This window comes from Scyliorhinus canicula, chromosome 7 (genome assembly GCF_902713615.1).
Source record: "Scyliorhinus canicula chromosome 7, sScyCan1.1, whole genome shotgun sequence".
NCBI classification, from domain to species: domain Eukaryota; kingdom Metazoa; phylum Chordata; class Chondrichthyes; order Carcharhiniformes; family Scyliorhinidae; genus Scyliorhinus; species Scyliorhinus canicula.
Window position 1 is genome coordinate 2,870,612 of NC_052152.1, and position 24,133 is coordinate 2,894,744.

Sequence of the window (24,133 nt, forward strand, 5' to 3'; positions counted from 1 at the left end):
AGGGCAAAGTTGCACTCAGTGGAATGGGTTAAAGTGTGTCTGTTTCAATGTAAGGAGTGTCACGAATAAGGGAGATGAACTTAGAGCATGGATCTGTACTTGGAACTACGATGTTGTGGCCATTATGGAGACATGGATTTCACAGGGGCAGGAATGGTTGTTAGATGTTCCGGGGTTTAGATGTTTTCAAAAGAATAGGGACGGAGGTAAAAGAGGAGGGGGAGTGGCAGTGTTAATTAGGGAGTGCCCCACAGCTGCAGAAAAGGAGGTAGTTGTCTACTGAGTCAGTATGGGTGGAAGTTAGAAACAAGAAAGGAGCAGTCACTTTATTGGGAGTTTTCTATAGACCCCCCAATAGCAGCAGAGAGATGGAGGAACAGATTGAGCGGCAGATCTTGGAAAGGTGCAGAAGTGACAGAGTTATTGTCATGGGTGACTTCAACTTCCCTAATATTGACTGGAACCTCCTTAGTGCAAATGGTTTGGATGGAGCAGATTTTGTCAGGTGTGTACGGGAGGGATTCCTGACTCAATATGTAGATAGGCCGACTAGGGGAGAGGCCATATTAGACTTGGTGCTCGGCAACGAACCAGGCCAGGTGTTGGATATCTCGGTGGGAGAGCCTTTCGGTGACAGTGACCACAACTCCTTGACCTTTACCATAGTCATGGAGAGGGATAGGAACAGACAGTATGGGAAGGTATTTAATTGGGGGAGGGGAAATTATACTGCTATTAGACAAGAGCTGAGGAGCATAAAGTGGGAACAATTGTTCTTGGGGAAGTGCACAACAGTAATGTGGGGATTGTTCAAGGAGCACTTGCTGCGAGTGCTGGATAGTTTTGTCCCACTGAGACGAGGAAGGAATGGTAAGGTGAAGGACCCTTGGATAACAAGAGAAGTGGAGCTTCTAGTCAAGAGGAAGAAGGAAGCTTACATAAGGTTGAGGAAGCAAGGATCTGACTTGGCTCTAGAGGGTTACAAGGTAGCCAGGAAGGAACTCAAAATTGGACTGAGGAGAGCTAGAAGTGGGTATGAAAAAGCCCTGGCGGGAAGGATTAGGGAAAACCCCAAGGCGTTCTACGCTTATGTGAGAAATAAGAGGATGATCAGAGTGAGAGTAGGGGCGATCAGGGATAGTGGACGGAACTTGTGCCTAGAGTCTGAGGAGATGGGGAGGTCCTAAATGAATTTTTTGCATCAGTATTCACTGGAGAGAGGGACCTTGTTGCTCATGGGAACAGTGTGAACCAGGTTAATAGATTCGAACAGGTTGGCATTAAGAAGGAGGATGTGGTGGAAATTTTGAAAAGCATCAGGGTAGATAAGTCCCCTGGGCCTGACGGGATATACCCAAGGTTACTACGGGAAGCGAGGGAGGAGATTGCTGCGCCGTTGACGATGATCTTTGCGTCCTCACTCTCCACTGGAGTAGTACCGGATGATTGGAGGGAGGTGAATGATGTTCCCCTGTTCAAGAAAGGGAATAGGGAAATCCCTGGGAATTACAGACCCATCAGTCTTACGTCTGTGGTGAGCAAAATATTGGAAAGGATTCTGAGATATAGGATTTATGATTATTTAGAAAAACATAGTTTGATTGAAGATAGTCAGCATGGCTTTGTGAGAGGCAGGTCATGCCTCATAAGCCTCATTGAATTCTTTGAGGATGGGACGGGACACATTGATGAAGGTCGGGCAGTGGATGTGGTGTATATGGATAAGGCATTTGATAAGGTTCCCCATGGTAGGCTCATTCAGAAAGTTAGGGGGCATGGGATACAGGGAAATTTGTCTGTCTGGATACAGAATTGGCTGGCCGAAAGAAGACAGTGAGTGGTAGTGGATGGAAGGTATTCTGCCTGGAGGTCGGTGACCAGTGGTGTCCCGCAAGGATCTGTTCTGGGACCTCTGCTCTTTGTGGTTTTTATAAATGACTTGAATGCGGAAGTGGAAGGGTGGGTTAGTAAGTTTGCTGATGACACAAAGGTTGGGGGAGTTGTAGATGGTGTTGAGGGTTGTTGCAGGTTACAGCAGGACATTGACAGGATGCAGAGCTGGGCTGAGAAGTGGCAGATGGAGTTCAGCCTTGATAAATGTGAAGTGATTCATTTTGGAAGGTCGAATATGAATGCTGAATGCAGGGTAAAAGGCAGGATTCTTGGAAGTGTGGAGGAACAGAAGGATCTTGAGGTCCACGTACATAGATCCCTCAAAGTTGCCACCCAGGTTGATAGGGTTGTTAAGAAGGCGTATGGTGTGTTGGCTTTCATTAACGGGGGATTGAGTTTAAGAGCCGTGAGGTTTTGCTGCAGCTTTATAGAACTCTATTTTGACCACACTTGGAATATTGTGTCCAGTTCTGGTCGCCTCATTATAGGAAGGATGTGGATGCTTTAGGGAGTGTACAGAGGAGATTTACCAGGATGCTGCCTGGACTGGAGGGAATGTCTTATGAAGAATGGTTGAGGGAGTTGGGGCTTTTCTCACTGGAGAGAAGAAGGCAGAGAGGTGACTTGATAGAGGTGTACAAGGTGATGAGAGGCATGGATAGAGTGGATAGCCAGAGACTTTTCCTCAGGGTGGAAATGGCTGTCACGAGCAGAATAATTTTAAGGTGATTGGAGGAAGGTATCGGGGAGATGTCAGAGGTAGGTTCTTTACACAGAGAGTGGTGGGTGTGTGGAATGCACTGCCAGCAGAGGTGGTGGAGTCAGAGTCATTAGGGACATTTAAGCGACTCTTAGACAGGCACATGGACAGCTGTGAATTGAAGGGGTGTAGGTTAGGCTGATCTTAGATTGGGATAAATGGTCGGCATAACATTGTGGGCTGACGGGCCTGTACTGTGCTGTACTGTTCTACGTTCTATACTGCTATTGCCCTACTTAGAGTGGAGAATATTAAGGAGAGATTGAATCGAGATGTTCAAAATCATAAAACTCTGAATTGGGTAGACTGATTCTAAATTGTGATTACACTGAACACCCTGAATCGGCCAGGGTTCCTGCTCCGAGTTCAATTCTCTGACACGCTGGTGTCATTGGGTCTGTGCTGAGGACAGGATGAGGAATGGCCAGAATCCTGCCAGCTTTCAAATTGCTAACAAAAACCCGCTGACGACTGGCCACTTGAGAAAGACAAAGAGAAAGGGTTTTTTTCAATTTCCAAAGATTCATATTCAGCTGAAAGGCTTCAATATTTAAGACACTCTCTCGGGTGAAGAGATTTCACACAGGCCGTGGAGTTGCTCCTTGGAGTACACACATGTTTTTTCACTAACAAACGCACATATTTCCTGCATCCTGGAATCCTGTGCTTTGTCACATCAAAGCATACAGACAACTGAACAAAGGTCAGAAACGGAATACAGCCCAAACAATCAATGAATCATTTTTCCTCTGTGCCCAGTAGGTCTGAGTTTGCGTTACAGCTGATTGATAATCCAAACGAGCGGTGAAGTTGTGCCTGGAGTTAACCACATGCAACATTTAAACCTCACTCAATAGGTATGTAATAGATATGTAATATTGCAGATGGCGTAACTATGGGGCGGGATTCACTGATCCTGAGGCTAAGTGTTTCCCGACGGCGTCAACAGGGCCTCAGGAGCAGCAATTCTGACCCCTACAGGGGGCCAGCATGGCACTGGAGCAAGCCATGCCGCTCCAGCTGCCGATCCCGGCGTCAGATCGGCGCCGACAGTCTGCGCATGCGCAGTGGGACTGGCACGATTTCCACGCATGCACGGTGTCTCCCTTCTCCCCGCTGGCCCCGACGTAACATGGCGTAGGGCTACAGGGGCCGGCACGGAATAAAGGAAGCCCCCAGCCCGAGAGGCCGGCCCGCCGATTGGTAGGCCCCGATCGTGGGCCAGGCCACAGTGGAGGCCCCCCCCTCTCCCCCGGGGTCGAAACCCCCCTCCCACAGACCGCTCCCGGATCCTCCTACGTCGCGGTCCCACCGGGTAAGCCCAGGTTAGAACGGCGCCGGTGGGACTGGGTTTTTTGTACGGCCGCTCGGCCCAACTCGGGCGGAGATTCGCCGGGGGTCCCCGTAAAACGGCTCCCGACCGGCAACGATTCTCCGCTCTCCGGAGAACCGTGTCTCGGCGTCGGGGTGGCGTGGCGTGCTTCACACCAGTCACGGTGATTCTCCGGCCTGGCCCCAGGGTGAGAGAATCCCACCCGAGATCTTTCAATGTTCTATTGATATAGGAACTGTTTCTTTCGATTGGAAATTGCGCATGTCGCTGAGGTATTTCAAAATTGAAAGAGATAAAAAAAGAGAGTTTCAGACCAGTAACTGTCTTCAGGAAATGTGTTGCATCTTGATGAAGGATAGAGTGACTGAACAGTTTGAAATGTTTCAGCTGATCAGAGAGAAACACGGAAATGTAGAGGCTAAATCATGGATGACATACCTGATTGAACCTTTTGAATGGTGGCTAATGTAGTGGACAGCGGAATGTCTGTGAACGTTAGTTATATTTTGTTTATACATTCTCGGGACATGGGCTTCACTGGCCCAGCCCAGGGTCCTAAACCCCAGCAAAGGTCTGCAACTGGCCAGTAAAGAGCCTGATGGATACTTAATATGGAGAGTCTTCCCCAGAGGAGGTGATGCTGGGCTCACACCCCTTCCCCAGCCAGTGGCTGAGACCCCCGTCACAAATATTAAATGGGTGTGTTTTTTGAAATATTAATTTATGTGGGGTCACTGGTTAAGCCAGAACTGTATTGCCCCTCCTTAATTGCCCTTGGGAAGGTGGTGGTGAGCTGCCTTCTGGAACCTCTGCAATCCAGAGGTGCAGATACACCCACAGTGCTGTTAGGGAGGGAGTTTCAGGTTTTTGACTCAGTGATTGTGAAGGGACTGTGATATATTTCCCTGTCAGGATGGTTTCAAAAAGCATTTGATAAAGTTCCACAGGAGAAACTGTGAAAACCCACGGAGTTGAGGGCAAATTATTGACATGGTTAGTGGCAGGCCACAGAGAGTGGGGATTATGGGTAATTACTCTAATTAGCAGGAGGTGACTAGTGGTGTACCACAGGGATCTGTGTTGGGGCCTCAGTTATTCGCATTACTCATTAATGACTTGGACTATGGAATAGAAAGTCATATATCCAAATTTGCGGATGAGACAAAGTTAGGTGGCATTGCAGCCAGCCTGGCTGGTGGCAGGAAATTGCACGGAGATATTGACAGACTAGGTGATTGGGTAAAATTGTGGCAGATTGAATTTAATTGAAAAAGTGTGAGGTTATCTATCTTGGTCCAGGAAAGGATAGAGCAGAGCACTTTCTAAATGGAAAGAGGTTGGGTACAGTGGATGTCCAATGAGACTTGGGGGGTTCAGGTGCAGAGATCCTTAAAATGCCAGGAACAAGTGCAGAAAATAATCAAAACGGCTAATGGAATGCTAGCCTTTCTACCTGCAGCTTTACAAAACCCTGGTTAGACCCCACTCCGAGTCACTGGGAGCAGCTCTGGGCACCACTCCTCAGGCAGGATATTTTAGCCTTGGAGGGAGAGCAACATAGGTTTACAATAATCAGACCTGGATTACAGGGGTTAAGTTATGAGGAGAGATTACTCAATTTAGACCTGTTTTTGCTGGAATTTAGAAGGGTATGGAGAGATCTGATCAAAGTATTGAAGATATATTAACAGTGAAAGACAAGTTCGATGAAGTAAAAACTATTTCCACTGTTTGAGATTCGAAAACTAGGGGGCAGAGTCTAAAGATTTGGGCCAGACCGTTCAGGAGAGATGTTGGGAAGAACGTCTTCACTGACAGGGCGGTAGAAGTTCGGAACTCTCTCCCACACACAGCAGCTGAAGCTGGATCAGTTGTTCATTTTAAATCTGAGATAAATACATTTTTGTTCAGCAAAGATATTCAGGATATGGGCCAAAGGCAGGTATATGTTGTTAGGCCGCAGATCAGCCATGATCTCCTAAATGGTGGGACAGGCTTGAGTTGCTGAATGGCCTATTTCTGTTCCTTTGTTCCTATGCACAGAGGGGAACTTCCAGGTGGTGGGGTTCCCAGGTATCTGCTGCTCTTGTCCTTCTAGATGGCAGTGGTTGTAGGAAGGTGCTGCCGAAGGAACCTTGGTGAGTTACTGCAGTGCATCTTATAGATGGTACACACGGCTGCTACTGCTCATTGATGGAGGGAGTGAACATTTGTGGCAGGGGGAGCAATCAAGCGGGCTGCTTTGTCCTGGATGATGTCAAATTTCTTCAGTGTTGTTGGAGCTGCACTCAGCCAGGTAAAGGGAGAATGTACCACCACACCTCTGATTTTGCCTTGTAGATTGTAGACAGGTATTTGAAGGCATTCAGTAGAGTCCCTTATAGATTTTGAGCAAAAGTAGAAGCACATACAATTGAAAGGAAATGATTGACCTGGTTGGGGAATTGGTTTAGGGGCAGGACACAGTGAATAGACATAGTGAGCAGGTACTTACTGAGGTAGAACCTTAGTTAGGCCACACTTGGAGTATAGTGTTCAATTCTGGTCGCCACACTACCAGAAGGATGTGGAGGCTTTAGAGAGGGTGCAGAAGAGATTTACCAGAATGTTGCCTGGTTTGGAGGGAATTAGCTATGAGGAGCTGTTGAATAAACTCGGTTTGTTCTCACTGGAACGAAGAAGGTTGAGGGGCGACCTGATAGAGGTCTACAAAATTATGAGGGGTATAAACAGAGTTGATAGTCAGAGACTTTTTCCCAGGGTAGAGGGGTCAATTACTAGGGGGCAGAGGTTTAAGGTGCGAGGGGCAAGGTTTAGAGGAGATGTACGAGGTAAGTTTTTTACACAGAGGGTAGTGGGTGCCTGGAACTCGCTGCCAGAGGAGGTGGTGGAAGCAGGGATGATAGTGACGTTTAAGGGGCATCTTGACAAATACATGAATAGGTTGGGAATAGAGGGATACGGACCCTGGAAGTGTAGAGGATTTTAGTTTAGATGGGCAGCATAGTCGGCACGGGCTTGGAGGGCCGAAGGGCCTTGTTCCTGTGCTGTACTTTTCTTTGTTCTTTGTACTCTAACTGGAGACTGTGGGGGTTTGATTGATTGATTGATATTTATAGTCACATGTACCGAAATACAGTGAAAAGTATTTTTCTGCAGCGGAGGGAACGTACACAGTACGTACATAGTAGACAAAAGAATAATCAACAGAGAACATTGACAAATAGTACATCGACAAACAGTGATTGGTTACAGTGTGAAACAAGGGCCAAACAACAGCAGCATAGGACGTTGTGATTAGTGTTCTTACAGGGAACAGATCAGTCCGAGGGAGAGTCGTTGAGGAGTCTGGTAGCTGTGGGGAAGAAGCTGTTCCTATGTCTGGATGTGTGGGTCTTCAGACTTCTGTACCTTCTGCCTGATGGAAGGGTCTGGAAGAAGGCAATGCCTGGGTAGGAGGGGTCTCTGATAATGCTGTCTGCCTTCCCAAGGCAGCGGGAGGTGTAGACAGAATCAATGGGAGGATGGCAAGCTTGCGCTGGGCTGAGTTCACCACACTCTGCAGTTTCTTGCGATCTTGGACCGAGCAGTTGCCATACCAGGCTGTGATGCAGCCGGATAGGATGCTCTCTGTGGCACATCTACTAGTGGTGTCCTGCAAGGATCTGTTTTGGAGCCTCAACTATTCAAATATTTATCCATGTTTTAGATGATGATATCCAAATTTTGCAAAGCGATGTAGATAGGCAGCCTTCTATGAAGGAAGCATTAATTACAAAGTGATATTCCTGGATTAAATAAATGAACAAAACTGTGCAAATAAATTTCAATGTAGGCGAATGTGAAGTTATCCACATTGAAACAAAGAAATGACATAACAGGGGATTTTCTAAATACGGAGTCGAGAATTAGGGGGATTAATCTAGAAATTAGTCCCAGTGAAGTTAGGAAACACGTCTCCACACAAAAGCCATTAGAAGGTTGGAACTCTCTCCTGAAAATTGCAATTAATGATAGATTATTTTACAAAGAACTATTTAGTAAAGGTGGGGATATGGGAATTAAGCCATAATCTCATTGAATGGTGGAGCAGGTTTGAGGCTGAAATGAACTCCTCCTGTACCTCTGTTCTTGGGTTGGCTTTTCATACGGATCAGACTTGTTGATGAAACCTCCACTCTCCCATCCAGCGACTGGTGCTGAAACTCACTAAAGCAGGAAATCTGATCAAAAGCTCTTGGCACAGCTTGTATTTCTATCCGGGTATTTCTGTCCTAATCTTTAAAGATAACTGAAAAATACTGACGCCGGGGCAGGATTTATGAGAAAATGAGAATACGCAGCAAGAGGTTTAGGAATGACTGATGTTCATCCATCCACATCCCATTCTGATCAACATCATTCATTAAAGGAAGATGTTGTCACATGGATCAAAGTGATCTGTCATCCTGATGATATCCATTAGATTGACGAATAGGAGTGAAGTTTGATGCCTTTCATCCTCTTCAGCAGAAAGTTCTGAAACCTGACCCTGGAAATATGGAATTAATTTCTGCTTGGTCAAGTGTATTTTGACCTTCCTATGAGTGACAATTAAGATTCCCCAAGCAGTGGGTTATAAGAATATCATTTCGCATGGGTATAATCCCAGTGGGTTATAAGAATATAATTTCCCACGGGTATAATCCCAGTGGGTTATAGGGATACTATTCCCCACGGGTACGATCCCAGTGAGTTATAAGAATACCATTCCCCATGGGTACGATCCCAGTGGGTTATAGGGATACCATTCCCCACGGGTACGATCCCAGTGGGTTATAAGGATACCATTCCCCACGGGTATAATCCCAGTGGGATATAAGGATACCATTTCCCACGGGTACAATCCCAGTGGGTTATAAGGATACCATTCCCCACGGGTACGATCCCAGTGGGTTATAAGGATACCATTCCCCATGGGTACGATCCCAGTGGGTTATAAGGATACCATTCCCCACGGGAACGATCCCAGTGGGTTATAAGGATACCATTCCCCACGGGTACGATCCCAGTGGGTTATAAGGATACCATTCCCCACGGGTACGATCCCAGTGGGTTATAAGGATACCATTTCCCATGGATATAATCCCAGTGGGTTATAAGGATACCATTTCCCATGGGTATAATCCCAGTGGGTTATAAGCATATCATTTCCCATGGATATAATCCCAGTGGGTTATAAGGATAACATTTCCCATGGGTATAATCCCAGTGGGTTATAAGGATACCATTTCCCACGGGTACGATCCCAGTGGGTTATAAGGATACCATTCCCCACGGGTACAATCCCAGTGGGATATAAGGATACCATTCCCCACGGGTATAATCCCAGTGGGATATAAGGATACCATTCCCCACGGGTACGATCCCAGTGGGATATAAGGATACCATTTCCCACGGGTACGATCCCAGTGGGATATAAGGATACCATTCCCCACGGGTATAATCCCAGTGGGATATAAGGATACCATTCCCCATGGGTACGATCCCAGTGGGTTATAAGGATACCATTCCCCACGGGTACGATCCCAGTGGGATATAAGGATACCATTCCCCACGGGTACGATCCCAGTGGGTTATAAGGATACCATTCCCCACGGGTACGATCCCAGTGGGATATAAGGATACCATTTCCCACGGGTATAATCCCAGTGGGTTATAAGGATACCATTCCCCACAGGTATAATCCCCAGTGGGCTATAAGGATACCATTCCCCATGGGTACGATCCCAGTGGGATATAAGGATACCATTCCCCACGGGTACAATCCCAGTGGGTTATAAGGATACCATTCCCCACAGGTATAATCCCCAGTGGGTTATAGGGATACCATTCCCCACGGGTACGATCCCAGTGGGATATAAGGATACCATTCCCCACGGGTACGATCCCAGTGGGTTATAAGGGTACCATTCCCCATGGGTACGATCCCAGTGGGTTATAAGGATACCATTCCCCATGGGTACAATCCCAGTGAGTTATAAGGATACCATTCCCCATGGGTACGATCCCAGTGGGTTATAAGGATACCATTCCCCACAGGTATAATCCCCAGTGGGATATAAGGATACCATTCCCCATGGGTACGATCCCAGTGGGATATAAGGATACCATTCCCCACGGGTACGATCCCAGTGGGTTATATGGATACCATTCCCCATGGGTACGATCCCAGTGGGATATAAGGATACCATTCCCCACAGGTATAATCCCCAGTGGGTTATAAGGATACCATTTCCCACGAGTACGATCCCAGTGGGTTATAGTTTGAACCACAGGAACAACGAGTTGAGTCAACACTGCCAATTAATAATAATAATAATAATCGCTTATTGTCACGAGTAGGCTTCAAATGAAGTGACTGTGAAAAACCCCTAGTTGCCACATTCCAGCGCCTGTTCGGGGAGGCTGGTACGGGAATTGAACCGTGCTGCTGGCCTTGTTCTGCATTACGATTTTCTCCATAATATTGAATTACTGAGTTAGGTCACAGCACGAAAGTTTAAAATTGGTGGGGATTTGCAGGATGCTGCTGGACACTGTGCTGAGATGGTGACATTTCACTGAATCTAACTATGTCTCTCCTACTGCCAAACTGCTTCAACTCTCCTCCCAGCCAATGGAAATGCAAGTTGTTTCTTTTCTTTATCCCACTTCAGTTGCTTTATTTTACCTTGATTACATACACAGCTCATAAAACCTCTGCAGTAAAACTCCTGACAACACAGTAACCTTTGTGTGACATTGCAGTGACTGAGAAAGCAGCCTGTTGCTAGCCGAGTGCAGTTGCAATCCATTCTTTCTCCTGTTGTTAACGTTGGTGTCATGCTTGATGCATTTCCTATTTTCTGTCTGATTTGTCTGAGTGATAAAACTTTCTGTTGAAATGGATCTAGAAGGGATCCTGGTGAAATGGTGAAGCCCCCGGAATTCACACAATGACTGAGAGCCGGCCCGATACGCGAGGTGCATATTGAGAAGCAGCCTGGGCTGCCTTCTGACTAAGCAATGAGACTCTGTGCTTGTAAATCTCCCTGAAATTCCCCCATAGCTGTGCTCAAAGCAGAAATTCTATGCAATTCCCAGCAACCCATTCTTCAGCTCATCACCACATTGTATTAACTGTCCAAAGCAGCCTTTTCATCAAACAGCTTGGAACTGACAAACTGGAAGTTTCACACTTAGCCTAGGCGACTTCAATAGCCCTGTACATTTCATTCTGTTTGAACTGCACAGATTCGCACTTTCCCACCAAGTACCGGCCCTCCACACTTTCCTTCTCTTTCTTTAATGGCTCTGTTCTTTTGTCTTCAACATCTCAATAGCAGAGTTTCCATGAGGTGTTCATTGCAAAGTGTTGTTATGGATGAGGAAACTCTGCTCATTTGATGAAACAACCTTATTTCTCATTGACACTCACTGGCCAAGTGGACAGGACAATACTGGCAGGTAAATGTCCAGCTCACCTGCCAAGCTCAAGGCTCTTGTTCCACATTTTCACTTCCAATAGTAACTGATCCTTTTACTGAGGTTAACAGAATGATGAGGGTTTTCGATAGAGTGGACAGGGAGAAATTATTTCCACTGGCTGGAGAGTCAATAGGCAGATGATCAGAGAGAGTGACACAAATTGAAGGTAATTGGCTGAAACACCACAGGAGGAGATTGGGAAAATTGGTTTCCACAGATTGTTGTTCTGATTTGGGATCGCTGCCTAATCGCTTATTGTCACAAGTAGGCTTCAATGCAGTTACTGTGAAAATCCCCCAGTCGCCACATTCCGGCGCCTGTTTGGGGAGGCCGGTATGGGAATTGAACCCGTGCTGCTGGCCTTGTTCTGCATTACAAGCCAGCTGTTTAGCCCACTGTGCTAAATCAGCCTAAACAAACAGTGGAAGAAGAAATGGATAAATTCTTGAAATGGAAAATAATTTGCCAGGCTATGGGGAAAGAACAGGGAGCTGCGATAAATTGGATAAAATTTCAAATAGTCAGCACAGGCAAACTGGGCCAAATGGCCTCTTTCTGTTTGGAGTCCAGGGTCAGTTTGCAATGAGGGGTTAGGTTGGGATGAGAAATCAGGTTGGGATGAAGGGTTAATGGGGTGAGGGTAAGTTTGGGGTGAGCTTTCAATTCAGGGCGAGGGGTCAGTTTAGGGGATGGGGCAGCAATTTGTGAATGACGGATGGGTAGATTTGGAATGATGGGATATTTTGGATCTGAGGGGTAAAAATGAGATTTGCAGTGAGGGGGGAGTTTGGAGGTTTGGGTGAAATAGATTGGGGTGGGGTTATCATTTTGAGGATGAGGGGCCAATTTAAGGGTCAGTTTAGGGTGAAGGGTCAGTTTGGGGTGAAGGGTCAGTTTAGGGTGAAGGGTCAGTGCCGAGAGTGGAGCCAGGGAGTGATGATGCCATCAGAGAAAGGTGTTGGCGGGGAAGATTTGGGCAACTGTGTCGAACAAGACAGAGTGGTGATAAGGAACTATCTGTAGCTAATTACTCTGTCGACAAATCTCCTCTAACTCTAGCAGTTATATCTTCGTCTGTGATGGAGCATTCAAAATTGGGGATACAAAAGAGACGAGTATTGGAAGAGCACAGATATCGCAGAGGATTGTGGGACTTGAGGAGGTTACGAAGGTAAGGAAGGGAAAAGTCATGGGCTGGATTCTCCAGTTGTTGCGACCCACTTTTCCAGCCAGTACGCACCCCCTCCTGCGCGAAATCCATTGACAAGCGACGGGAGGAGAGAATCCCGCCGCCAGTGAACGGCGCTTTGCCGAGAAACACACGTCTGGGACAGCGGAGAATCCTGTCCCATGGAGTGATTTGAAAACAAGGATGAGAATTTTAAAATTGAGGCATTAATGCACAGGGGGTTAAAATGGGTCAGTGAACGTTGGGGAGATTTGTGAATGGGACCTGGTGAGAGATGGAACACACCAAGCAGAGATTTGAAGGTTATCTGGTTAATAGAAGGTGGAGGAAGGGAGACCAGACAGGAGGGTATTGAAATAGCCAAGTCTAGAAGTAAAAAGGACACAAAAGACTGTCGTCTGTGAGTTGAGGAAAAGGTGGAGTTGATGATGTTACTAACGGTCTTAGTGATGCTGCAAACATCTGGTGGGAAGTTCACAACGGCGTCAAACACAAAATAAATATTGCCTTAAAAAGTGCTCCATTCAGAAGGGAGAACTTTGGAGGAATATTGAATTATCAAATCACAACATGCCTGTCACAAGCTGTTATCTATCTGATACATGTTCAGTTTTTAATACTCAGTTTAGACTATAAACAAAAATAGATTAAAAACGGAGAAAGAGCCTGGTACACATATCTTTTAGAGATAAATTCTGTGCTCACAGGGTATTCAACTTCGGAGTTAACAGAAATGATCCAGAAACGTTGATTCTGTCGAGTCGAGCAATATCCTTTAAGTCTTCTCCTATTCTCTATATTAAACTGGAAGTGTTCAGTACATAGGACCAGGAGGGAACCTTCCCACCATGGCTCAATTTAATTAACTTGCCTTTGCAACACATCTTTCTTATTTAAAGGTTGTGTGTGTTTGACAGAGAGCTAAACCTTCTGTCAATTAGTTGGGATTTCTGCTACATAAATCCCAACTAAAACAAGAAAAAGCAGGATAATTTTCAGATATGTCATCACCGCTGGAGAATAATATCGAATGAAAATTTTAGCAATCCTGGAGATAGCACCAGCTTCAATTTGTTCACAGTGAATTCATGCAATTAACATAATAATAATAATCGCTTATTGTCACGAGTAGGCTTCAATGAAGTTACTGTGAAAAGCCCCTAGTCGCCACATTCCGGCACCTGTTCGGGGAGGCTGGTACAGGAATTGAACCTGCGCTGCTGGCGTAGTTCTGCATTACAAGCCAGCTGTTTAGCCCACTGTGCAAAACTAGCCAGGCACACATGCCAGCTTCCTGTTCATTTCAGAAGGTGGAGGCTTGAGGTGGCCTCATTAACAGCAGCTCTCAGAGTTGTGAAGGAAGCTAACAATGTTAATCCAGGAAAGATGTTCATTATGCTGAGAGATTCCAAATCCAAGGAGATAGAAATGAGTTGAGTAGTCAGATTGTTATGACTGCGTAGAGGTTATAGAGCGAGTGACTTGGACAGTTATTAGGGAGGACAGAATGGGTAGGTTCAATGGTCGTGTGCATCCACCTTTGGTAATAATAATCTTTATTAGTGGCCTAGCAAACCATTCAATTGCTTTGACGCATGAAAGATTGGATCAGTTCAAGAAGATGGCCCATCACACCAGCTCAGGGCAAGTACAAATACCGTCTTGCCTGTAATGTCCATATTCAAGGAGAGCAAAAGAACAAAGAAATATATGAGAGGACAGATCAGTGGGTTTGAGGTGAATGGCTAGAAGGTGGGTTGAAGGGTTTGAGGGATATGGGTGGAGGGAGGATAGGTGGGAATTGAGGGATATGGGGAGAAGGAGGGTAGGTGGGAATTGAGGAATATGAGGTGGAAGGAGGATAGGTGGGAATTGAGGGATATGGGGAGAAGGAGGGTAGGTGGGAATTGAGGGATATGAGGTGGAAAGAGGGTAGGTGGGAATTGAGGGGTATGGGTGGAGGGAGGGTAGGTGGGAATTGAGGGATATGAGGTGGAGGGAAGATAGGTGGGAATTGAGGGATATGGGTGGAGGGAGGATAGGTGGGAATTGAGGGATATGAGGTGGAAAGAGGGTAGGTGGGAATTGAGGGATATGGGTGGAGGGAGGATAGGTGGGAATTGAGGGATATGAGGTGGAGGGAGGATAGGTGGGAATTGAGGGCTATGGGTGGAGGGAGGATAGGTGGGAATTGAGGGATATGAGGTGGAGGGAGGATAGGTGAGAATTGAGGGATATGGGGAGAAGGAGGATATGTGGGAATTGAGGGATATGAGGTGGAAGGAGGGTAGGTGGGAATTGATGGGTAATGAGAAGGAGGGTAGGTGGGAATTGAGGGATATGAGGTGGAGGGTAGGTGGGAATTGAGGCATATGGGGAGAAGGAGGGTAGGTGGGAATTGAGGGATATGAGAAGGAGGGTAGGTGGGAATTGAGGGATATGAGGTGGAGGGTAGGTGGGAATTCAGGGATATGGGGAGAAGGAGGGTAGGTGGGAATTGAGGGATATGAGGTGGAGGGTAGGTGGGAATTGAGGGATATGGGGAGAAGGAGGGTAGGTGGGAATTGAGGGATATGAGGTGGAGGGAGGGTAGATGCGAATTGAGGGATATGAGGTGGAAGGAGGGTAGGTGGGAATTGAGGGATATGAGGTGGAAGGAGGGTAGGTGGGAATTGAGGGATATGAGGTGGAAGGAGGGTAGGTGGGAATTGAGGGATATGAGGTGGAAGGAGGGTAGGTGGGAATTGAGGGATATGAGAAGGAGGGTAGGTGGGAATTGAGGGATATGAGAAGGAGGGTAGGTGGGAATTGAGGGATATGAGGTGGAAGGAGGGTAGGTGGGAATTGAGGGATATGAGAAGGAGGATAGGTGGGAATTGAGGGATATGAGGTGGAAGGGGGTAGGTGGGAATTGAGGGATATGAGGTGGAAGGAGGGTAGGTGGGAATTGAGGGATATGAGGTGGAAGGAGGGTAGGTGGGAATTGAGGGATATGAGGTGGAAGGAGGGTAGGTGGGAATTGAGGGATATGAGGTGGAAGGAGGGTAGGTGGGAATTGAGGGATATGAGGTTGAGGGTAGGTGGGAATTGAGGGATATGAGGTGGAGGGTAGGTGGGAATTGAGGGATATGAGGTGGAAGGAGGGTAGGTGGGAATTGAGGGATATGAGGTGGAAGGAGGGTAGGTGGGAATTGAGGGATATCTGGTGGAAGGAGGGTAGGTGGGAATTGAGGGATATGAGGTGGAGGGTAGGTGGGAATTGAGGGATATGAGGTGGAGGGTAGGTGGGAATTGAGGGATATGAGGTGGAGGGTAGGTGGGAATTGAGGGATATGAGGTGGAGGGTAGGTGGGAATGGAGGGATATGAGGAGAAGGAGGGTAGGTGGGAATTGAGGGATATGAGGAGAAGGAGGGTAGGTGGGAATTGAGGGATATGAGGTGGAGGGTAGGTGGGAATTGAGGGATATGAGGTGGAGGGTAGGTGGGAATTGAGGGATATGAGGTGGAGGGTAGGTGGGAATTGAGGGATATGAGGTGGAGGGTAGGTGGGAATTGAGGGATATGAGGTGGAGGGTAGGTGGGAATTGAGGGATATGAGGTGGAGGGTAGGTGGGAATTGAGGGATATGAGGTGGAGGGTAGGTGGGAATTGAGGGATATGAGGTGGAGGGTAGGTGGGAATTGAGGGATATGAGGTGGAGGGTAGGTGGGAATTGAGGGATATGGGGAGAAGGGTAGGTGGGAATTGAGGGATATGAGGTGGAGGGTAGGTGGGAATTGAGGGATATGAGGTGGAGGGTAGGTGGGAATTGAGGGATATGAGGTGGAGGGTAGGTGGGAATGGAGGGATATGAGGAGAAGGTGAGTAAGTTTTCTAGGATAGCCTGTAAATATTGTCATTTTCTTAAATACCAACCCACTAACAACACTTTTAACTGCATTGGAATTTCCATCCCTGTGCTAACTGTGATGCCGGGCATCTTTAATTGTCTATTTGGGACAAATGAAATCCATTCAAAATAGTTGCAGAAAAGGAGGCAAATTGCCATTAGTCTGGTACGTCTTCCAGCTCACTTTCTAACCTCACCACGAGCTTTACATTGACAGCAGCAGTGAGAAGGGCAGTAAAACGCAGCACATGTACCCCAAGCATTCAACCTTTCTTACCTTTCTTATCGTCAAAGTAAAGAGTCTGCTGAGCCGGGTTTGACCACTGGAGGGAGGTATTGTCATTTTGGTCCACCTTACAGGTCAGTGTTGCAGTTCCCCCCTCGACTGCAGTGACATTCTGGGTCAATGGAGACTGTGCCTGGCTGCCTGTCAATGGGAGACAGAGAGAAAGTGATTAAACAAAATACTTTACTGCCTGACCTGTAGCCATTCACATGCCATCACACCTCCTTCAGTTATGTGGATCACAATCATTTAGCTGAAAATATTCTGACAAGACATTGTATTGAAATGCTGGCAGTAGTATATTTCTCAGGCAGCACTGAGGTAGGGTCTGGGGTTGTTGCCGTGGGGAGAGAGCTGCTTTTTCTGTCAAAGCTGTCCGTATTCCTGGTGTGTGAGCTATTCCCCTGAATCATCAGCAACATTAAGGAACAGCGATGGCTGAAGCACATTGAAATGGTTACCAGCAGGTGGCACTGGAGCATTCTGTGGTGAAAAAGCAGCTCGCTAACAGTATGGTTAAAGAACACACTGGGAAATAGGGAAACAGTGAACAGGCTGCTGTTAGTTTAACAACTACTCCGGAACAGGCACTTTACAGCTTTAATTCCCAATTAAATCCCCCTTTGGACTTTCTGATTCATTGTGTCACATTAGCTCATTGCCATTTTGATTTTATGAAAAGGCCTTGCATTTATTTAGCTCTTCGACTGTAGGGAAGCGTGCCAAGAAACACTGAGCCAGAGATGGACATGTTTGACAGGTGATCAAGAGATGGACTTAAAACAGCCAAAACACCTTCCACAGTGTCACCAGGAATGCCACCTTGCTGTTCTGCCAATGCCAGCTTAGGGCACGCAGTGCTTCAAACCCAATCATGCCATTAATGCATATCCATGGGACCCCTGCCCACACTAAGTTAATCCACATTCTACAGCAAACATGCTGTATCCACATCACGGAATGATTCCCAGCAAACATTGTATCACAGCCTCACAAGCAGGTAAATAAAAGCATTCTGGAAAGATCTGTTCATCAATGCAGATATTGCCATCCTCATTAAATCTGATGATTGGAGGATTAAGATCCTGTGAAGAAGCTTTGTTCTTTCTGCCGAGGCTCCAGGTCTATTCATCTTTGGCAGGCTACAGGGCAGAGATATTCCCGCATGTGCTTCTCCCAGTACATCACAAACTGATCAGAGAAACGATGGATTTGAACTCACTTCTTTCAACTCGCACTGTGACAGGGTTGCTGCTCTAAGATAGGCCTTTGGGTTTTTGCATGGTAACTGGTGATTACTGCAGGGCACACTGCACAATGTGATGTAAAATGTGTTAACAGCACAAGTGTCAGATGTCCATTCAGCTCTTATTTTGCATTCAGGGAAACATTTTTCTCTGGGTCCCTGACTTAAAGCGTTATAATTTCAGCTGATGTTACAACTCAACATGCCAAGTCCCAGGGTGGGCTCAGCTTGGTAGATCCAAACTTTTATGTTTTGTTTCGATATGTGGAGGGCAGTTACTGAACAGGGTCACAGAGGCTGCTGATATACATTGAACAAAATAATAAAACATATATTAAATAAGAATAGATTAAGTACAATACATTACTCCTTGACCCACAGCTACCTTTACAGATATATACAGATTTGTGAGGATAACACAAGTTACAAAATCGTATTATCCTCTAATGTTCTCAGTAGGTACTCAGTCCATGTAAGTTGACCTGTGTACAGACACATCACACTGGAAACAAGTGACAGATGTCTCCCACAGCAATTTCTACAGATCTCTCATCAGCTTCCCCCAGATGTTTGTCACACCATGAGCCATCTGCCTCTGTCTTTTAACTTGAGGTTCCAATCTGTTCTCTTGAAGAACTTGCCTGGGAAATCCCTCCCAAACTATGCTTTTACTTGGACACCTTCAACAAGGATCCACCTCCAGGGTTTCAGTCTCTCCTTCTGATGTTCCTCTCCCTGGATCGCCACATGCATTCAAGCTTTACTTTCCACACTCTGTCAGATACTCAGCATGCCAACAGAACACTATGACTTCACAGGCCCGTGGTAAAGAGTTACAAACCTTCAGCTGTCTCTGAATCTTCTGGATCCTTAAACGCCTATTTATCTTTATGCCTCCTTCCTGCTGATTTCTCTTTTTAATTTGAAGCTTTCCCTCTGCTCCTTGCTTCAACATCACTGATCAACTCCTGTTTTTGGTCCGTGTCCTTGTTCCTTGGCTTACCTGTAATCTTGGGACTTTTTCCTGTCTCTTCCTGGTTTTTAGAACTTTCTTCCTTAGTTTGGGACTTGTTCTCTTTCCCTTTCCTGTCTTGCCTGGCACCTTCTTCCAACTAACTCCAAACTGTTTCTTTTTGTCTGTGTAGAGCCCCTGTTGCTCTTCAAAAATGATGAAACCTCATTGGAACACAGGTATCTCTTAAAGTGAAACCAAAACTCTGGTTTCTCTTTCCGAACACACAAATTCAGAAATATAAACTAAACTTAAAGCTATAGTTTATTCCTAACACATACAAATATACCTGACTCCTTCTGGGCTCTGTACAGGCAACATGAGTTGAAAGCCATAAACCTGAACCAAACAACAACAAAAACTTTTAAAATAAACCTCCTGGGTGCGAGGCTGCTGAGAAAATTCATTTCAGCGTGGAGTCTTTCTGTGCCACGTCTCATTTTAACTAACCACACAATTCCCAGGAGAATACATAAACGGTTTGCCTCAAATCTTGCTCAGTATTCAAGCTGAACAGTCCTTTAATTATGATCAATAATCATTTGCTGTTCTAAAATCTGGAGTAAAATACCCTTCAATGCAACCGTACATTTTACTCTGCAAATGTTTTATTCATGAGTCTAAACGCTTTCTGATGTTTGGGCAAATCATCCGTACATATCATCCATACTGTGAGTATTCAGGGTTATCACAATAAATACAGCACGGGGTAAGATACAGAGTAAAGCTCCCTCTACACTGTCCCCATCAAACACTCCCAGGACAGGTACAGCACGGGGTTAGATACAGAGTAAAGCTCCCTCTACACTGTCCCCATCAAACACCCCCAGGACAGGTACAGCACGGGGTTAGATACAGAGTAAAGCTCTCTCTACACTGTCCACATCAAACACTCCCAGGACAGGAACAGCATGGGGTTAGATACAGAGTAAAGCTCCCTCTACACTGTCCCCATCAAACACTCCCAGGACAGGTACAGCACGGGGTTAGATACAGAGTAAAACTCCCTCTACACTGTCCCCATCAAACACTCCCAGGACAGGTACAGCACGGGGTTAGATACAGAGTAAAGCTCCCTCTACACTGTCCCCATCAAACACTCCCAGGACAGGTACAGCATGGGGTTAGATACAGAGTAAAGCTCCCTCTACACTGTCCCCATCAAACACTCCCAGGCCAGGACAGGTACAGCACGGGGTTAGATACAGAGTAAAGCTCCCTCTACACTGTCCCCATCAAACACTCCCAGGACAGGTACAGCACGGGGTTATATACAGAGTAAAGCTCCCTCTACACTGTCCCCATCAAACACCCCCAGGACAGGTACAGCACGGGGTTAGATACAGAGTAAAGCTCCCTCCACACTGTCCCCATCAAACATTCCCAGGGCAGGTACAGCACGGGGTTATATACAGAGTAAAGCTCCCTCTACACTGTCCCCATCAAACACCCCCAGGACAGGTACAGCACGGGGTTAGATACAGAGTAAAGCTCCCTCTACACTGTCCCCATCAAACACTCCCAGGACAGGTACAGCACGGGGTTAGATACAGAGTAAAGCTCCCTCTACACTGTCCCCATCAAACACTCCCAGGACAGGTACAGCACGGGGTTAGATACAGAGTAAAGCTCCCTCTACACTGTCCCCATCAAACACTCCCAGGACAGGTACAGCATGGGGTTAGATACAGAGTAAAGCTCCCTCTACACTGTCCCCATCAAACACTCCCAGGGCAGGTACAGCACGGGGTTAGATACAGAGTAAAGGAGTAAAGCTCCCTCTACACTGTCCCCACCATTCTGGGCAACATAATGTCCAATATATGGATGTCTGTTTGTTAAATCCTACTCACATTATCTCTGCTCAACTGTAGCAAAGTGAAACTCTTACTGGAGAAAATGGGACCAAAGAAATATTGGAAGAGGGATGGTGTACTTCTCAAATCCACATTGTGTTTGCTGCAGTTAAAAGCTGGCAAAATAAATAATTGTATTCAGAGGTAAGCAAGAGATAAGTGATGGAAATGAAATTGGACAAGGTGTTTATTGGACAAGGTGTTTATTGTTCACTGGGATAACATCTGAATTCCGGAATTGTTTCAAAAAATAAACAACAGTTCTGGTAATTTTAGGTTCAATTAGTAATCAGTGTGCATAAAGGATGCAGAACTGGACTTAATGCACTGTTATCATTCACCACTTCAATCCACTTCAAGTTCATTCTTGACACAATCGCACAGAAACATTACAAAACACTTCAAATTTATCCCAATCACTGGGAATGCATTTGCCGGAGAATTTAGAGACTGAGATCATTAATCACCAGCTCTAGTCGGCAGCCTCTTTGACTTCTCTAATTTTGGATCTAAATAGTCATTTGTAGTACAGAGCTTGGGAATTGCTGAAAAAGGAGACATGCTGTTAAAGCTTTTCACCCTGGACTCATCTGAACAGCTCGCAAAAACACCAAATTTCAAAGGGAACAACAATCTAACCTGCATGAGTAGAGGGGTGGTGATTGGACATCATATTGTCTCTGGTCGAGGCGCCGCTTTGGGGGATGTACTCAGGAACTATTGTTCCCCCATGTTTCCGTTTAAATTTAGAAAGCACAATGTCCGGACATGTTCCTCTGCCACCAGAGGTTCATTTATTCTTGCTTGGAAGCTACATATATTCAAACTCAGAGACCTGTCCTCTGCAAGCAAGAGGAACATGTCCTGGCATTGTGCTTTCTTTAAATCAAATAAAAACACAATGGATAATAGTTCCCTGGTGCATTCTCCATGGCAATGTCTCAACCAATGAGAGTTGACTTACCAACTAATCAGCCCACTCTCACGCGGTGTCTAAATTTCTGCTCCCTCTGAAATCTGGTGGGAGGAATTCTCCGCTCCCCACGCCGGGTGGGAGAATCGTGGGAGGGGCTGGGTGACTCATGACATGCCCCCCGGCGCCCCCCGCGATTCTCCCACCCCCCGCTCGGAAGATACGGCGAGCGGCGATTCTCCGGCCCGAATGGGCCGAGCGGCCTGCCGTTCCCGACCGGTTCACGATGTCGGCAACCACACCTGGTCGCTGCCGTCGTGAACATGGTGCCAAATGCGAGTTTGAAGCTTGTGGGGGGCGGAGAGGGGAGTGAGCACCACGGCCGTGCTCAGGAGGGGACTGGCCCGCGATCGGTGCCCACCGATCGTCGGGCCGGCGTCTCAAAGCGATGCATTCTTTCCCCTCCGCCGCCCCGCAAGATCAAGCTGCCACGTCTTGCGGGGCAGCAGAGGGGAAGACAGCAACCGCGCATGCGCGGGTTGGAGCCGGCAGCCGTCGTGACGTCAGCCGCGCATACGCGGGTTGGAGCCGGCTAACCTGTGCATGCACGGCTGACGTCACATAGGCACCACCGTCGTGTCATTCTCGGCGCGCCGCCTTGACGCAAGCGTCAAGGTCCGGCGGCCGAGATTTACGGAGCGCCGCACCTAGCCCCCCGGGTGGGGGTGAATTAGGTGCGAGGAGCAGCCTCCGAGGCCGTCGTGAAACTCGGCCGAGTTCATGACGGCCTTCCCGATTTATCGCGGGAGCGGAGAATTTCGCCCGGTGCTCTTACATTTGTCCCGATGATGACAGGATGAAAAGGTTCAACACTTTGGAAGGAATAACAGGAAGGCAGAGTACTGGGCTAATGGTAAGATTCTTGGTAGTGTGGATGAGCAGAGAGATCTCGGTGTCCATGTACATAGATCCCTGAAAGTTGCCACCCAGGTTGAGAGGGTTGTTACGAAGGCGTACAGTGTGTTAGCTTTTATTGGTAGAGGGAGTGAGTTTCGGAGCCATGAGATCATGCTGCAGCTGTACAAAACTCTGGTGCAGCCGCATTTGGAGTATTGCGTGCAGTTCTGGTCGCCGCATTATAGGAAGGATGTGGAAGCTTTGGAAAGGGTACAGAGGAGATTTACAAGAATGTTGCCTGGTATGGAGGGAAGATCTTATGAGGAAAGGCTGAAGGACTTGAGGCTGTTTTGGTTAGAGAGAAGAAGGTTAAGAGGTGACTTAATTGAGGCATACAAGATGATCAGAGGGTTAGATAGGGTGGACATTGAGAGCCTTTTTCCTCGGATGGTGATGTCCAGCACAGAGGGACATAGCTTTAAATTAAGGGGAGATAGATATAGGACAGATGTCAGAGGTAGGTTCTTTACTCAGAGAGTAGTAAGGGCGTGGAATGCACTGCCTGCAACAGTAGTGGACTCGCCAATATTAAGGGCATTTAAATGGTCATTGGATAGACATATGGACGATAAGGGAATAGTATAGAGGGACTTTAGAGGGGTTTCACAGGATGGCGCAACATCGTGGGCCAAAGGGCCTGTACTGCGCTGTAATGTTCAATGTTCTATGTTCTAACACAGGCCGGAATCCTCCAACTGCTGCGATTCTCCTTTCCCATTGGCAGCGCGCTCCCACCCGTATTTTCCCAGCAGCATGGGGAGGCCTCAATGGGAAATCCCATTGCCAAGCGGCAGGAAGAGGGAATCCCGCTGCCAGCGAATGGAGCACTGCTGAGAAACCTGGGATCGGAGAATCCCGTCCAACATGTCTCTGTTTGAAGTGTAATCCCCAGGGTGTCCCACAGGGAAGGTGGTAGGTCCTCATTATTAGTGTTAACATTAAAATTCTCGTCGTCTGACGGGAAAGTTCCCAACTTCAGTGAGCAATTAAAGTACTTGTCTCATTTCCTTAAGGATTCTTGGATTAATATCATCTGGACTGGCAGCTCTCATCCTCATTTTATCTAAGGTGAAAACGTGTTCCTAATATTGTTCGGGCGGCACGGTAGCACAGTGGTTAGCACTGTGGCTTCACAGCACCAGGGTCCCAGGTTCGATTTCCCCACTGGGTCACTGACTGTGCGGTGTCTGCACGTTCTCCTCATGTCTGCGTGGGTTTCCTCCGGGTGCTCCGGTTTCCTCCCACAGTCCAAAGATGTGCAGGTTAGGTGGATTGGCCATGATAAATTG

At 46.9% G+C, this 24,133-nt stretch overlaps 1 protein-coding gene across 6 annotated transcripts in view; it reads right to left on the reverse strand.

Moving 5' to 3' along the window:
• The window catches only part of cadm2b (cell adhesion molecule 2b), a 1,840,301-nt gene that overhangs the window by 421,524 nt on the left and 1,394,644 nt on the right, over window positions 1–24,133 (reverse strand). For all 6 annotated transcript variants that reach the window (XM_038801311.1, XM_038801316.1, XM_038801313.1 and 3 more), the window contains one exon: window positions 16,852–17,001. In XM_038801311.1, the coding sequence (XP_038657239.1) occupies window positions 16,852–17,001 (150 nt within the window). The remainder of the gene's footprint in view (window positions 1–16,851; window positions 17,002–24,133) is intronic.